General features: G+C 37.7%; 2 protein-coding genes across 2 annotated transcripts in view; one reads left to right on the top strand and one right to left on the bottom strand.

Annotated features, from left to right (window-relative positions):
- Positions 1 to 7559: 7559 nt before the first annotated feature.
- On the bottom strand, positions 7560 to 9851 carry Mplkip (M-phase specific PLK1 interacting protein). Its single transcript, XM_004840257.4, has 2 exons — positions 9206 to 9851; positions 7560 to 8067 (listed from the first exon to the last, which is right to left on the bottom strand). The coding sequence occupies exons 1-2, from the start codon at positions 9542 to 9544 to the stop codon at positions 7867 to 7869; spliced, it is 540 nt and encodes a 179-aa protein (XP_004840314.1). The 5' UTR covers positions 9545 to 9851; the 3' UTR covers positions 7560 to 7866.
- An 87-nt stretch (positions 9852 to 9938) lies between these two features.
- Sugct (succinyl-CoA:glutarate-CoA transferase) overlaps positions 9939 to 17751 on the top strand; it is a 743994-nt gene continuing 736181 nt past the window's right edge. The window contains exon 1 of the mRNA XM_004840252.4: positions 9939 to 10094. Coding sequence (XP_004840309.1) covers positions 10004 to 10094 — 91 coding nt within the window. The 5' untranslated portion in view covers positions 9939 to 10003. The remainder of the gene's footprint in view (positions 10095 to 17751) is intronic.

The following is a 17751-nucleotide window of genomic DNA, read 5'->3' as shown; positions in this document are numbered from 1 at the left end:
GAGGTTTCTTCTTTCATTCATCTGTTCATCCCTCCAACAATTGGTCTTTAGTTTTACAAGCTTCTTTATCCAGTGGGGCAAGCCTGTTTACATTTTTCTGATTAACCCTGGTCCTCTAAAATACTGGAATTGTTTTGCAACCTCCACAATTATTTTGAGACTGTGATTAAAATTAAATTTGCTTATAAAAATTAATTTGTAATATTTATCTTCTCATGCATGAGTATCTCTCAATGTAGTCATGCTTTTCAAAAAGTCCTTCAAAAATGCTTGCAATATTTTCCTCCAAGATTACAGCTAGCTGTGGAAAGTGGAACATTTTTTTCTACTGCAAATTTTAACTCATAGACAGTAGTGCTGTAATTGCATATTATTCACAGACCAAGAACAGTAGTTCAAAAAATTTTTCTAATCTTCAAAGATTGGTTTCATCTGTTTATTATAGTTCAGTTCTCTTCTCTTCCCAGTTCTCTAAGACTGGTATATCCAGTTTTCTGCATGTCTCTCTCTTTTTTTTTTTTTTTTGTGGTACCGGGGATCGAACGCAGGTCCTTGCACTTGAGCAGCAGGCAGCGAAACCACTGAGCTAAATCCCCAGCCCCACTGCATGTCTTTTCTTCAATGTAGAGCAGCCTATTAATATAGATCCTCTCCTTTCACTAGTTAGTATGATATATAACAGTAAATTCAATATGCTGAACCATGATTGCAACCCTGAGATGTGCCCTATCAGTTCATTTTTGTTTGTAACTGAACTGTGGTGTCTTATGTAGGATTTATGGCAACAATGTTCGTAAGCAACATGACCTACAAGTTCCATTTATTTCTTTAGCAAATTTAAGTTATGTTACTATCATAAATTTATCATATGTTGAACATTTTCCCTTGTTTGTATAATACACGAATTATATATTCTGGTGAAGTTTTGGAAGTCTGGTGTCTTTTATGGAGAGAAGACTCATGATTATCAACATCAGTATCTTTAATGGTATTAATTCTGGTTTTATACTTTGGGATTCACTTCGGTTAACATTTTTTCATTAAAAAACTCATTTCATCTCTGATTTCAAATACTTTAACATAAGTTTTTCATTCTTTTAATGTGACTTTCAAAGCCTTTATCTATGGTAGTATAATTTATCTTACCCTTCAGTATAACAAAATAGTTATCATTTACCATCTAGATCCAATCAATTCTTATTTTTTAAAAAGATATTTTGTTATTTAGCAAAAATAAAGAATAAAATTAGAATGTTTTAAAAATTTTAACAAGGATGTCAGCATAGTATGTTTTTATTATTTTTCATGTTTTTGAAGTATTCATGATGCCCTTGAATGTCATTAGATGCTCATGTCGTAAACTCCAACCACATTTACCTTATGAATATTAATCCCAGATTTCAAATACACCTCTACTGGGTCCTAGTTCACAAAGTATTAGTTCAAGTTCTTTTTTTGTATGTGTCATCCAAATGTAATACATTTTAAAACTTTGATGTCATATGTATTTCTTTTGCAGAATATGGCAATGTTTGCTTAATTGCAAAACATTTTCACTTTCATTTATAAACATCAATAAGAATGGACAAGCCAAGTCATGCAATATTTGGATGAATTATTTTCTTCCAATAACCTTTGGTACACCTGTGAACATTTGTCTACTTACAAAACCTGTCAAGGGTTGGGGATGTATGTAGCTTGTTGGTAGAGAGCTTGGCAACCACACTTGAAGCCCTGGGTTCAGTCCTTGTACTTCAAAAGAGAAGGGGAAATCGCTAAAATTCTATCAAGCAAATTTTGATGAATAAAAACTAAATGGATGAGAATAACATATATTTTTGTTGTTTTACTTAGACATACATTGTTCACTCAACTAGGATACTGTCATCTGAAAATTTAGTCTGAGTTATTTTTTTAATTAAGATCTACCTTACCATCATTTTAGAGAACATAGTGCATATCTAATAATTGTGGAACATATCAATTTTCTTTTCTCCATCGTTATGTCCAATTCTCAAAGGTGTTCAATTAAAGCTTACATAGACTGTCTCTTAGAGTTCTTTTCACCTTCTTGAAAGATAATACAATTCTTGGAGTAGTACGGTAAGGGTAAAATATTGATTTTAGTACTGCATTATCCTTTGATTTTATCACTACTGTTTTATTACTATGTATTTTCTATAGTCTTTAAGTGTAGTTCCTGATGTTACATCAAACGCTAATATTTTTCCTTTTGTTCTTGTTTCTTTTCCTCTCTAGTTTATCCAAAGAACCAGGGAGGTGCTTTTTAGTCTGTTTTAAAATTTATTGATATTCTTTTTTTTTTTTTTTTTTTGGTACCAGAGATCGAACTTGGGTCCTTGCACTTGTGAGGCAGGCGGCAGTATTGGTATTCTGATTAGAAAACATGATCTATATATCAATCAATTCTTTGCAATCTAAGCTCCCAGACATTTCTAAAAAAATTATTATATAATATGTATATGTAAAAATATGTACATATTATAAATATACATTCTCTATTTTTGTTTACATGTTCTTTATTGTTACAAATTTTCTATTTGCTCATTGTTTTTGGTAGAGATGTGCTAAAACCTCCAGTATAATGATAAAATTGAATTTTCATAACCTTTATTTTAATCTTTTCCAAATTAGCAAGTAGATTCCATTTTTATGATACAATCTGGTAATCTTTTAAAAAGAAAAATAATTTCATTTAGATTCATTTTGATTACTGATATATGTAATCTTGTTGCTATCATTTTTATCTATTTTTTTGTTCTTTGACTTCTCTGTTTACTATTTTTCCCTCAGCTGGTTTGAGATTTAAAAAATTTTTGGTTCCATATTCTGTACAATAATTTTGAAAACTGAAAAAACCCTTTTATACAACATAAAAACATGTTTATCCTTTCAAATTTTGCAAAGGATATCATTTTTGCAATATTAAGATAAATTCAATATTAAGATATCCAATGGAATCTAAATATAGTGATTTCATGTGCACCATCATTCCTTAAAACATGAGTAAGTTGTTTTTTTAATTAAAATTTTTTTCTTTGTGGTACTGCACATTGAACCCAGAGCCTCACACATGCTAGGCTAGGCAAGCACTCTACAATTGACATATATCCTAGCTCTTTAAAAAATTTTTTTGATACAGGGACTCAGTATGCTGTTCAAGGTGACCCAGAACTTGCAATCCTTCTACCTCGTGGGACTGCAGGCATGTGCCACCATAACTGATTCAAGTTTTACTTGTTCTAAAAAAATTTTTAGTGGTTCTGAAACTAAAGTCTTATATATACTTACGGACCTACCTCCCTAAACCTGAAGTTTTTCTTTAGTAGTAGAAAATTTACATTATTTATTTTCAGCTAGTATTTCTAGTGCATTTCAAAGTAATATAATCTAATGCTCCAAAGTCTTTCACTGATTTCCTATCATCCATATGCTTCTCAAAATACATTACAATCACATTTATTGAAATAAAAAATTTGGGGGGAATGTTTCCAATGACTATAAATGTCCAAGTATTGAGGATTGTTGACTGGATTATCACTTATTAAACTGACAAAAACAATAAATATGCTAAAATTTAGTCAACAACTATGCTAGAATGAGATCAAATTTGTTACTATTTTTAAAGTGCAGATACAAGTACTAAAGAATTCCTTTTATATAGTGATGCCACTCAACTCTTGAACTTTTTCAAGTTATATGCTAAAAGTCATAAACTGATCTATCATCAAGTTATTTTTAATAATCTCAGATGACAATTTAAGCTTTCTTCAATTTTCCTGAAAGTGAAGAACTGAAACTAAAACTACTGAAGACCTTGCTGTTCAAATTACGGCCCTTCTCAATTCCTTTGTAAATTACGCAAAAACCTTCACCAAGACTTACATATAGCCCTTTCACTTAAGTCATGTTGCTTATGAAACTTAAAATTAAACAAAATTGAAGAAAAACCTCCACCAACTGGAAATTAGATTTCTTGATTATGCATAAAGTAGAAAATTTTATTAGTGATATTGTAATTTATGCTGTTTTATGAATTAGAATACAAATATCTAAGTAACACTAATTTTCTAGTTAAATGAGTATATGCTAATACACATTTTGGGAGACACTGACTCCTATACCTATACGTAGATTCTACTTTTAATTGTAGATAGTACTGCATCAAACTTAAGACACATTTAATTATCTCAGAAATTTAGATGCATCTTAAAATTGATAGTATACAGGGCCAGGGATTTAGCTCAGTAGTTCTGCCACCTGCCTCGCAAGTGCAAGGTCCTGAGTTTGATACTCAGTACCAAAAAAAAATCCATTTAAAATTGATGGTATATCATAGTTTATCTGGCCATGTTTTTATCAAGTGGTATACAAAATGGTGAGCTGTGATAGTTTTAGAAGGGTGATAAAAGTAGGAAATTAAGAGCAAACAGAAAAGATGATACTGAGTCACTAGTAAGTTCAGGTCTATTATATGTCTTATTTACAGTAAAAACCACAAAATATTTCTGTTAATTTATACTTAAATACATTACAGGGAAGAAAGCAGAGAAATGCTTGAGTGACAACAATAGATCTGGGCCTAAGTTAAACAATATGGATTTATAGACTCTAAGAATGTACTGGCAAAGGTTAATGAAAATGTTTCTCCTAATAATCTAAAATGTTTCCGATAATATAAAACTATGAACTTACCTCTAATACATGTTCTTTTAACTTGAAGATGTAATGTATGTCAGAAGTAAACATGAAACTCTAACTTCTTCCTTGAAATCATGCAAGTTATGTTGATAGGGACTGAGACACATTTATCAGGCTCTTTATCACTAAAAGTGGAAATACAGCCTGCTTCACAGGCTTTGATTCATCAAAACCTTACTTTTACATCAGATCTGAATATTCTAATTCTTAGAGATGAGACAAAAAGCCTTACCATTTGTCTAAAAAGGTTCCTTTTCCTTCATGTTATGTTCATGTTTTCTTTTATACATTTTACCCTCAGAGCTGGCTTTGTAAATTGTCAGAAAACAAAAAAGGTAAGGTCATTAAACTGACACAATCATCTCTCTACTTGATAAATACATCTGAATTATGAACATTTCCACATGGGCCACTGGTAACCCATTTCTAACCCCATACTTCACCAATAATGAGATTACATTCATTTTCATTAAACTCCCTCAATTAGGGCAGTCAGAGACGTCTGTTCAGGTACAAATGGAAGGGATACAACATCTTGACAGGACTCTGTGGCAAGGTTCTGGGAGAGTATGTGCAACCTGAAATGATATCAGGGTCACTTTTGGAAAATATAACTTGCCACGGGTTTCTTTTATAAAACGGAAGGAAATTATGAAAAGAACTGATATGATCTCTTAATTGTGGACATATTCTTAGGTAGATCTATTTTAACAAGGAGTTTATAAGGGAATTGAGAATCTGAATTTGGATTCCCTTAAAGGAAACCATGCCTCTCCATCTCTTGGAAAGCTGAATACTCCCAGCAGTGTGCATATCTTTGGTTTGAAGATTCTCTCATAGTTCAGTATTTCCTTCATTATCTGACTTTCTTAGACGCATTCTTAATAATACATTTTTCTAAAAAGTTTTCAGTTTCTATGGATGTAAAATGTATATTCTGGAACACTACAAAACCAATCATTTTCTATTTTAAAGAGTAAAAAGTTTTTTCACTCACCTGAACAACAAAAATAGAAATTAAACCAAATTACCAATGCCATAAAGACTTTATCTACAATGCTGTATACACTACCAATGGTGTATCCATCTTTCCTGGGGGAAAAAAACACATTTCGCCTTTTCAAAAAAGTCATCAAAGGCCCAATCTAAAGAAGGAGGTGTTGGTAACTTAGCAAGAAATTTTACTCGTTTACTATTTTGCTTCTCAAGTAAAGCAGAGAAACAAAATGCATGTAAATTATTAGGAGAGTTACATTTGACTGTTTCCCAAGTATGATGCAAATACACTGGCATAAAATTGTTTTATTTTCTGAGGTAGGGTCTTGCTAAGTAGCACAGGCTTGCCTTGAACTTTCAATCCTCTTTGCCCTGCCTGCAAGTAGCTGGGATTACAGGCATGTACCACTGTACCTGGCATCCTAACTTCCCTTTGTCTCTGACAATAACCTAACAATCTCTAAAAGATTTGATAATTATCTCCAAGAATCAATTTCTGAAGATTTTTCTTACATATGAAGTTTAGTGAAAGGTATTTAAAAAATAGTCTACTTACTTTAATTGTCTCATGCATCTGTCTCACACACCTCAACATATCTGGCAAGACAAGATGTTAGGGAAGGATTTTTCCTTTAAAATACTGGGTAAAATCACTCTTATCCCTTTACTATATGTAGAATAGGTAGAGAAACATAGTAGTAATAATACAGAGTTTCTGTATTCATTCACCAAATATTTATTTAGTGCCTATTTTGCTGGTATTACTTTAAAAACTGAGGACACAAAGGATATAAAAGAAAGCCCATTTATTGAGTGCTTACTATCTGCCCTGCCCTGGCTTAGAGTTTCACACATATAAATCCATTTACTCTCCAAACATGGCACTTCTATAACATAGGTACTATTCATTTCCCCATGTGAGAAAATCATACGTAGAGAAGTTAACTCACACAGGTAGAGAATTTCCAAAATTGTGGCTTTCACAGAGCTTTCATTAAACAAAGAGAATTTGGTATGGCTTAAACAGGTGGTGTGATCATTTCATTTTTAGATGTTTCTTTTTGGGAATGTTGAAACAAAATTTTAAGTAGTTCCATTTTCATGTTTTGTGGCCCTAAAATAGCTAACAAGAGTGCACTTAAGGCTTGATTTAAAAAACTGCGGAGAAATGCATTCTGTTCTATATTCTTTACTATAGGTATATACACACATAGCATCTCTTTCTCTGGAAAACCACTTCTCTAGTCCAAGCAGTTTTAGTGGGACTAATAGATCATAGAACTTCCTCTCAGTATAGGGGTGGGTCTGTAGTTCAAGCTACTGTAATTAGGACTAACTGCCTTGGGTGGTTTCACAATACAGTAACATCATCTAAGCATGGTCAATTTGCCCTCTCTGGGATTGACAGAATTAAATGATTTGAGATTGCTGGTAGCCAACTTCTTTGGCCTCAAGAGTAAATAATTCCACAATTGTGAGATACTGAGAAACTGAGACAGAACACTTATCTAGCTATGCATGTTCTATCTTTGTCTTTTCTGATTACATGAGTATAAGCTCATGATAAGTTGGTTTTTATGACTTGAAATCAACTTCCAATACATTCTCACAGAAGCTTTAGATAAAACATGCACACAGAAAGATGGTTATTTCAAATATGAATAGAATTCTGCTATTCTCTTCCTTTATGAATAGAACTGTCTATAGCTCAAAGAATGGTTTATCCATTTTATCTATTTCATTGTCAAAATTAGTTTGCAAAAACATTCTATAAATTCTAAGTGATTACAAGATATTATTTTAGTAATTTTGCTTATCATACCAGAAAATCACAATATAGCTAGAAAGACAAAATGTTTTATTTTAAAACATTGGAAAAACATTAAAAGACAAATGTCCATTATATAACCAGGAATATTAAATATATGGAAACTGTAAATCTTCTAAATGTGGTAGGCACTTCCAGAGAGCTAAATACTGCAAATTATCCTATCTTCTTCTCTAACATCAACACTTGATGTGATGAAAAATATGAAGGCCTTACTAGTTATTGAAAGTCATCATCTTTGGGTTCAACTTAATCACAAAGTTAAAGTTTTGTCCAAGATGGTCCTGACACATGAAGCTTCCAGGTGAATTTCAGAAATGTTAACAAAAGTATCTTCCTTTTTTGCCTGTGAATGTTTGAGTATTGCTGTATTGTTGGCTTATATCCACTACAGATACTGGTTCTAGGCCAGCCCAAGGGTCTTCAAGCATTGAAGGCTTGAAATAACTTTCCAACTCATTAGACATTCTTTTTTCTCTAACACGCCCTGATCCAAATGGAGTAGATGTCCTTGGAGAACCCTTTAGGAAAAAAATCATCAGTTAAAAAAACATTTAGTAAAGATAATTGGTACGTTTTTCCTTTTGTTAAAGACTAGTGTGGATCACACTGTTGGTTAAAAGTTGTATCTTGAAACCAAATACAGGTACATTCAATTGCAAAGTTCATACTTCCTTTAATCTAGTGTTTTTGTTAAAAGTCCTTAAACCAATTTAGTATACTTACTAGTTCCATTCCCACTGTCACCTATGTAATAACTCTCTAGTTATTAAACACAAGCGGTAGTGAATTCAAATACAAGCAATGATGAAGTAAAATAATTGTATTCAATTTTCTCTGTAAATTTACTTTTGATCCTGGAGAAAAATCAATTTTTTTTTTTTGGTACTGGGGATCGAACTCAGGACTTTGCCCGCGCTTGTGAAGCAGGCGCGGCGCCACTGAGCTAAATCCCCGGCCCATAAAAACATAATTTTAACCCTATAAAGTTTCTAGAAACTTTCCATCTCACGAAAATTTTCTACTTCATTAGCTCTAAGCTCAAAGAGGTAGGGATGATTTAGTACACACAAAGTTGGAAAACACGGAGTAGTTCCAAGTTGTTAGCGGAAGAAATCCTAGACATATTGGAAATATTTCCTCTGCCTTGTATTCACTCTCACTGAAATGAAGTACTTTCAGTACTACCGAAGGGAAACGTAGCTCGAAAAAAGAGAGGTTAAAAAAAAGAAGGGGGGGGGGGGAAAGACAGGTAACCGCTGTAGAAAATGGCAACACCCTATAATCAACAGAAACAATATCCTGGGGTTTTTCATTCAATTTTCTCCCCTCGGAGCTCACGGGCTTAGAATAATTTACTGAGACGAACTGATAAGACCCTTGGCAAAGAGGAGGAAACAGAATTTGGGAAAACTGTTATGAATGGCAGTTTACTGGTTAAAAGCACAGGGCTCTAGAACAACTACAGCTCTGCCACTTTTTAGGCTGACTGTAAGGAAAATAAATTTAAATTCTCTAAGCTTCCGTTGACTCATCTGCAGAACAGGGCTAACAATAGAAAATCATCTCAGAGGATTAAACAAAATAATCCACGTAAAGGGAATATGAGTACCATGCCTGCCACACAGGAAGAGCTCGGCAAACGCTGGCTACAATTACCTGGGGGTGGGTCTGCTGCTGCCCTGGGGAGTAGCCGAATTGCTGCTGGGACCCCGCGGGGGACCTGGAGTAGGAGCCAGGGTAGCCGCCAGGGGACGGAGACCCGAGCCGGCCCCCCGAGAAGCCGCCGCCGTGTCGCGGAGAATGGCTGCTTCCGTAGGGCCTAGCCCGGGGCCCGCACGGCGGCGTATGGTGCGGACTCCCGTACCCGTCCCGAGGGGAGGGCGGCCGCGGTCCGCCCCCGCCCGGGGTACCCCGGAAGCTGCTCCCGCTACCCCAGCCTCCTACACCCGGGCCCGGGTAAGGAGGAGTCGGGGGTCGAAAATTCGGTCGGTGCATGGCAGGAACCGAGGACGAAAACTTCACTGCCGCGTTCTCCTACCGGAACTGTATCGACGGACCCGCCACCGAGAACTGGTAGTCCTTTACCCAAACAGTCCGCCGGCCGCCAACGCCTTAAGGCACTGTAGTTCCTATCATAAAGGTTCCGCAACGGGCGGCGGGACAAATAAGCTACTAAATTCGGAAGAGATTTGCGTGGATTTAAGTGAAGAAAAAAACAATAAAGGAAAAACAGAACACCAGGTCACAGTGAGGGTCTTCCCAGACTACCAGTCTTCCATCTGCGCCAAAGGGATGACGCCTGCCTAGGGGACGGCGCGAATTCACCAGCGTCCCGCCCCGCCCCGCCCGGTGGGGGGCGGAGCCTGAGGTGCCCGCGAGCGCCCCCAGCGGCGGAAGGCACCGCGGCGCGGTTCGCTCCTCACTCCCCGGCCGGTGCGGTCCGAGCGGTGCGCCATGCTGTGGAGCGTGGCGGCTCTGCGGAGAAGCGGGCTCCTCTGCGGCCGGGGCGGCGGGAGGGGGCTGTGGACTGGCCGCCCGAAGTCAGGTACCCTCTGAGACTCCTTTTGGGTGGCGAGAGGGTCCCCCGGTTTCCATCTCGGGGCGTCCTGAGGGGAGCTCGGCGCTTTTGCGTAGACCCTGTCGCCCCCATAGCCCGCGCTTTTGGCCTTTGTCGCCCCCGCGCCCTCGCTCCGGGGCCCCGAGGTGCTGCAGTCCCGTCGGGGTCGCCCTGTCGGCGCTCTTGTCCCCAGGCCCGCTCCCTCCCCCTGCTCCCCGCGACTGACCCGCGCCTGCAATGCCTTCCCACAAGTTTAGAAATTGCCCAGTTCCAAAAAAAGAAAGAGAGAGAGAGAAAGCACACCTAGCGGCTTTTCAGAAAGCTGCTTGCTGCTTGGAATAACTTAGAAGACGCCTTACTAACCAATGCCGGACTTTACCCCCTTGCTTCAAGTTCTATGAAGTGGAAGCGAGTTAGGGAGGTGGTTAAGAAGCAGAGGTGCTGATGTGCACGAAGAGCGAAAATGTGGCCAGCGCTCTTCCCCTCTGCTTGTTTCGCAGGTTGGAGTTACAATGAGAAATGAGTTAATTCAAGGATTACCAACCTCTTGTGCAATAAAGCACGACTTTGTACCGGATACCCACCAGCAGAATTTTAGTTAGGGGGTGAAATTTAGATTTACAAGCTTTACAGAACTAACTTTCTTACCCTGTAATTGAGAAAGTAGTGTTCCAGTATAAATCTTGAAATCAGTTTGTAGGATTTAGAATCTTGAAGAACTTCAGGACTCATTAGGGCATAGTCCAATTAATAGGTAGCCAGGACCTGTGCTTTTCATTCAGGCCGCGCGCAGTTTGCAGCCACTGCTTCTCGTTGTCTCTGTGACATGCCCAACTTGTTTTCTTTCTCAGCTTCCATCCTTCTTGATGAATAAGAGACATACACATACAGGTTTTTGGTGTTGGTGGTGTTGGTGATGGCGGTGATTTATTCTGGGGAAACTTGGTACACAGTTCTCTTCCAGCCAAGTTTTAGTCAGTCAAGAGAGGATCGTGTCATCAAGTCTTAGTATGTAATAATTAAGGCCCCAGGACTCTAGTCTATCCACTTTGTTATATGTAGTTCTGTCCTGTCCAAAAATTCCTTTTTCTAAACGTTGTGCTTAGCTTAATATTTGGTGTGTAATTGGGTCCTCAGGTATTTATCAAATGAATGAATATACATCATGTAAGTCAGTGATTTTTCACTTTTTATGTTATCAGCCAGTCTGCTTGAGGCAGAGGGCAAAGAAGTGAGGGAGGTGGAGACCAAAATTGCCTTTATTAATTTTTTCAAATAACTGGCAAAAGGTATACGGAATTGGTTCTCACCTTCATGTATAAAGTACTGTAAGTTACCTTACTTGGCTTATGCTTACATAATACTCTTCTATGAATAATGAAATTGCATTAGAAATGGGGGAGGAGAAGACATACAAATTTTTTTTTTTTTTTTTTTGAGTCAGTGTCTCACTATGTACTTCAGGCTGGTCTTGAATTCAATAGGAGGCCCAGGCTGGCCTCGAACTCCTGGTGATCCTTCTGCCTTAACCTCCTAGTTGCTGGGATTACAGGCATGTGCCACCATGCCTGGCCTATACTAGAAATTTTTTGACTGGTAGATTATACATGACAGTGTGCCTATGAACATTTTTAGAGATGTATATGAGGACTGAAGAACAGGGAATTTTTGCTAATTATATGAAACTCCAGATCCAGTTGAATCACTTGTGAGACTAGATCACATTAATCTTTGTTGTTGTTGTTCTAGGGATTTAATCCAAGGGTTCATCCATGCTAAGGAAGTGCTTCACCACTGAACTACACTCCCAATTGCTGCTTTCCTTATTACAGTTGAAAAATTGGTCAAGAGAAGTTAAATGATTTGCATAAATTCACATAACAAGCACAGGTAGGACTAGAACTCAAGCTTCCTGAATTGAATTCCAGGCAGGTTTTCTCCCCTCTAACAAATATGAATTGTCAAGGTTGACAGGGTGTTGCACACTTGTAGTTCCGGGGCTCAGGAGGCAGAGGTGGAAGCATCACTTAATCCCAGGAGATTGAGACCAGCCTGGGCAACACAGACCTGTTTCAAATCTCAGATGAAGAGAGGAGAAAGGGGAGAGGGAAATGAATTGATGCTCCATCCTTGGAGAAATACAATAGGTAAGCCATGTATATTTTTGAAATTGGTACTGTGTAGTTTATTTTTGACTTAGAGATTAGTAGATATAACTTTAACTATTTGATCTTTCCAAAAATGGGCAGTATCTTCCCAGACTTTAACCTGGGAATTATAGTCTGTCTGGATTGGTGGGCCTGAATTCTCCAGACGTCTGTGTAGATATAATTTCTTTATATGGTGATGTTGTTAAGGAGAAGAGAGATTAGGGGAAAAGGAGGAAGCTTCCTGTTGGGTTACCTGGAATTAGGAAAGTGAAAACCTAAGATGATGGATGTGCATCCTTCTGTGGAGGAAAAAGGCCCTTCTCATTTTTGTTAAATACATGACCTTTTTTTTTTTTTTTTTTAAAAAAACAAGAATATTGGAGCATTGTGTAGGGAGGACCAGCATTAGTAGGTGCTGTCTTCCATGGCATTGTATGTGGCGGCATCAACAAATAGAACATCAAGGAGGCAGGTGTAATGGCGAATGCCTATAATCTCAACATTCTTGGAGTCTGAGGCAGGAGGATAGTGAGTTCAAGGTCAGCCAAGGGCAGCTTAGTGACTTAGCAAGACTGTGTCACAAAACTTAAAAAAAAGGTCTGGTTTGTAGCTCAGTGTCCCTGGGTTTAATCCTTAGTACCATAAATTAGAGAAAAAAAAAATTAAGGAACTTTCTGAGCACCTGTAAGCTGCATGAGGAGCCCAAGAAGTAATTGATTTTATGGTTATTGTGTTTTAGAAGTTCTATGTTAAAGCAAGTAAGGATGATATAGGGGAAAACATAACTCCCAATCTGCTAGATGTTAGATACACCAAGTTTGTGTCTCCCAAAGTTGAAGAATGAATTCTAAGGAACCACAGAGATTAAGAGTAGGAAAAATTTATTGAGAGATAGCTACTGAGGGACAGGAGGGGACCCAAAAGTGGGTTGTCACTGAGGCTACTTCTCTAAGAATGTTTTATAGAGCTAAATCATGAGGTGAGTACAACATGGGTCAAGCTATGATCAACCAATAAAATCGCAAGTATAACCAGTTAACTAATATTGATCCAGTAGGGAAGCAGGTCACATAGCATGGGTACATGGAAAGAACAAGGCATTTTTGGTAAGGGATGGGTCCGAATTCTCTGGTCACTCATCTGTGTGACTCATACCTATCTGGACTTTACTGGACCAGGTGATACCAGTCATAGTATAAACTCTAATTATTGCTCATTCCTTGGGGAAACATGTAGGCCTGGTCATTCCATCTTTATCTTAAGGCCTGGCCTTCAACAGATGTACCTCTAGTCACAGTTGTAATATGTTTTCATCTTCTGCACTGACTCCCTCAAGGGCCTAGCCTTGTCTGACTGCCTAAAATATTTCTATGTGACCGCTGTCTATTATAAGAGTACTAAGACAAGAAAGTTTACGTGTAAGTATAAATAGGACCTTGTCTGTTTCTAAGACTTTTTGTGGTGTTTCTTTTTTCATTTGATTTCAGTTTATTTTTTTGTGTTTTCTGTTTTTTTTCCCATAAAACCTTATCTTCAAAAACTATACTTGGAGGGCCGGGGATTTAGCTCAGTGGCTTCGCTGCCTGCTGCGCAAGCGCAAGGAACTGAGTTTGATCCCCAGTACCAAAAAAACCCCCCAAAACAAAAAACTATACTTGGAAGCCCATCGTATAAAAGCACGTGTTGTGTTTAAAGCAGGTTTGGGGTCACTCTGTTCACCTACTTTACCTTCCTCCTTCCACTATCACCAGAGAAGCTCTGGGGTCCCTCTGAGGAATTCCCAGGGCTCTACACAAAGGATTTGAACAGTATTATTTTTACAAAGGTGTCAAGTATTAACCACTGCTGTAAATATCAATTCTTTGGTTAGTTTTAGTATATAATACTAAGAATAAGAAGTATGTATTTTCATGTTTCTGCATTGTCTGGATTTTCTAAGTTATGAACCCTGAAATCAGGGTTAAAGGACAACCCCTGGAAGTTAAAAGATAACTGATGAGAATTTCCAGGAGGCATATATTTATATTTTAAAGGCATATAAAACCCAGAGCCTTAGAGACAATCCTAACATTGTAAACCCAGTGAAATTTACCTTATCTCCCCCCCCCCCCCCCCCCCCCCGAGAGATTTTATTTACATTCCATTGGATAAGAATCCAGAGACCTTTTCTTTTTCTTCTCAGGGAGAATTTGCATTCTTAGGTCAATGATCAAGAACCTTCTAGAGCTCTGAATGATAACAAATAGCCCATTGTTTGCGCCAGTGTCTTGGCCTCCACTGCCTTAGATGAGTATTCTTTCCCTTTCTCAGGGGAAAGTAGCAGTTGGGTAATAGTCCTGCACCAACTCCTAGATTCTTGATTCTGGGATACTTCTCCTTCCCTTAATTCAACCCCTGTAAGGTATAGGCCTGACCAACTGGTTCTCATTGTATCACCTGAGGTGTTAGGTGTGGTGAAATGTTGCATTTCTTGATGTCAGCAATAATAACTCTAATCTCTGCTCCAGAAAGGTTGTGTTTACTTTCAGGCCACAAAGGAATAAATGTATTGATTAAAAACTTTAGCATTTTTTGATAAACACTTCTTAGGGGAATATATTTAATAATTTCTATGTATAGAAATTATTGCACATATACTTGCAGCATAATCTTTTTTCCAATATTTAACTTTATATTTCTTGCAATTTTTCAGATTTTCTGTTTTCCTCACAGAGCTACCTGTTGTTAGCTAGCTCTGTCATGTTAAGGACTGATAGTAGTACAAAAGCAAATGCATCTCGAGAAGTGATTCGCTCATTCATTGGTAGGGTTAGGCTTGCTTTGAACACTGTAGATCGCTTAACTATCACGTGATAGTCTCATCGAAAAAGTACGAATTAGAAGCAAGTTCTTTTCAAGTCTCTTGAGAGTCAAAATTCCACTGCTTCATTAAAATTTCATGTTCATTTCTAAGCATGAATAACAGCCAAGCACAGGTGAAGTGTTTTATACATATATCTTTGTAGACAACAGGATGTAGACCTTGTAGACTAATATTCTTCATCCAGGTATGACACAAGTTTTAATGCATTAACTCACACTTAAAGACGTTTTCATTGAAAATAATAAAATTGCTGACAGAATACTTTTACATGAAAAAATATGAGAGTATGAATATTGTTTTCCAGACATGAACACTAAAATGTTTTAAATTGAATAAAATTTTAATGTTGTTAGAATCTTATCTTTGTATTTTTCCATTTTAAAAATAGTACACACTTTCCATGATTTGAATGTCTCCATCAAAACTTATGTTGAAATTTAATTGCCTCTAAGAGATGAGGGTAGAGCTGTCACCATGGATTAGGTCTGTTATCATAAGACTGGGTTATTGCAAGAGTGGTATGAAGTCTGAATGGCAGAAAATGAATTAATGTCTAAGTACATTGCAGTTACAGTAAACCTAGAATTTTGCCCCATCAGGTTTTCCTGAACTGGCAACTATGAAGAGGCCATAACATTCTGCACAGGCTAAACTACAAGTAAAAGTAAATAAGTATGTGTTTGATGTGGACCACAGATATTTTCCTCAATGGCCCTTTCTCAGAGGTGATGCATATAGGTGCCCTTATCTCAAGCCTTAAGGACCTTCAGTGAGGACCAGAGTAGTGGACCATGTCAAATTGGCTCCTTCAGTGTATGACACTTGACAGATAACCTCAGTGAATGTGGACATTATAGGCCATAATCATGAACAAAGATAATATCATCAAGAATGACAAGGGGGAAAGAGGAATTAGAGGAGGAGGGAGGGAGGGGGAAGGGAAATAAAAGAAGCTGTGTTATGTACATGTAGCACCTCCCCAAGATGATTGTAAAATGCATGTACAGCAAATATGTACTAATAAAGAAAACGTATAAAGCTTGACACAGTGCAGCTATTCCTCTGAGACAGTGCAAGCTGACCTGAAGCCCTCAGGGATACTTGTTTTGATTACCCCACGCCATCATCATGTCCTCAAACCCTTATCAAAACCTCAGTCTTTCACCCTGATGGTATGATCCTCTCTTGGACTCATCCACTGCTTTCTTGCAATATATGAATAAACTCTTATGTTTTCTGTATTCCTTGACTGTTGGTAAATTCTTTTCTTGCTCTCAGCCCTGGCCTTTCACATACCATGTCCCGCACGGCAAGTGCGTTATTGTAAATGTGAGTTTGACTTCTTTGCTTTTCTCTTGTTCCTGCACTCTTGTCCTCTTGTTTTCTCCCATGGGGTGATGCAGCACAAAGCCCATAAGCAGGCATCATTCTCTCTTGGCTTTCCCAGCCTCTAGATCAATTAGAAATAAAAAATACCTTTAAAAATAAACAACCCAGTCTATGGTATTGTTGTAGCAGCAGAAAATGGACTAAAACAACACTTTTTCTAAAAAAATCTAAAATTTTGGGCAAAATAGAAAGCAAGAAAAGATATTGCTGGGCCTGGTGGAGCATGCCTGTAATCCCAGCACTTGGGAGGCTGAGGCAGGAGGATTGCCTTGACTTTGAGGCCAGCCTGAGCTACATAAATACAGCAAGACCCTGTCTCCACAGCAATGACAAAACAACAACACAAAGATACTGATCTTTTATCCAACAGGCAACTACTTAATGTTTAAATAGAAAAAATAAACTTGAGATAGTTTAAGTCTTTAGGAAAATAAAAGCATTTAAGATCGGAAAATCGGCCTGGTATTGTACACATCTATAATCTCAGCACTCTGGGAGGCTGAGGCAGGAGGATTGCAAGTTTGAGCCCAGCCTGGGCAACTTAGCAAAACCCTGTTTCCAAAACAAACCAAACCAAAAAAAACCCCCTGAATAAAACCACCAACTCACCAACTATAATTGAATAATTATATAACTAGATTATGTTGGAATAACCTGTGCAGAACAGAGTTAACGTAACAGGCGTCTGGGAACTCAGCACTCAAATTGCTTCCTAACTAATGAAAGTGATGCACTCTGTCTAGATGGTTTGACAATGTGATTTATAGTGAACATTTGCTTTTCTTCTGGGAGTCTGGAATTTCGGTATGTGGTAAGCAGAGTGCTCATGTGAAAAGCCCTCAATAAAAACCTGGGGTTCCAAGTTTCTTATAGACTTCCCTGGGTAAAAACATTGCACATGCTTCTATGTTTTTGTATTACTGGAGACAGAAGTGTGCTTCATGTGGCCTTCTGTTGGAGGGAGAGAGCCTGCATGGATTTTCCTATATTTCCTTGTTGTGGGTCTTGTCATGTGCCAATTTGCTATAAAAATCTTCAGTGGCAAGGACAAGCAGATACTGAGTCCTATGACTCCTACAACTCACCGAAACTGGGTGGTCTGGGAAACCTCAAGGCAAGACCAAAGGCAGAAACCATAAAAGAAGCTATTTTTTTAATTAAAAAATGAAATTGTAAAACAGTTGAAAACATGTAAAAAATAGGAAAATTACTAAATAACGACTGGTAAAAAAAGGTTAATATT

Source organism: Heterocephalus glaber, unplaced genomic scaffold (assembly GCF_053883595.1).
Source record: "Heterocephalus glaber isolate CG9 unplaced genomic scaffold, H.glaber_assembly_v1.0 deba00001610, whole genome shotgun sequence".
In the NCBI taxonomy this organism is placed as follows: Eukaryota; Metazoa; Chordata; class Mammalia; order Rodentia; family Bathyergidae; genus Heterocephalus; species Heterocephalus glaber.
Note: the sequence above shows the minus strand (reverse complement) of the source record. Positions and strands in the feature narration are given on the sequence as shown.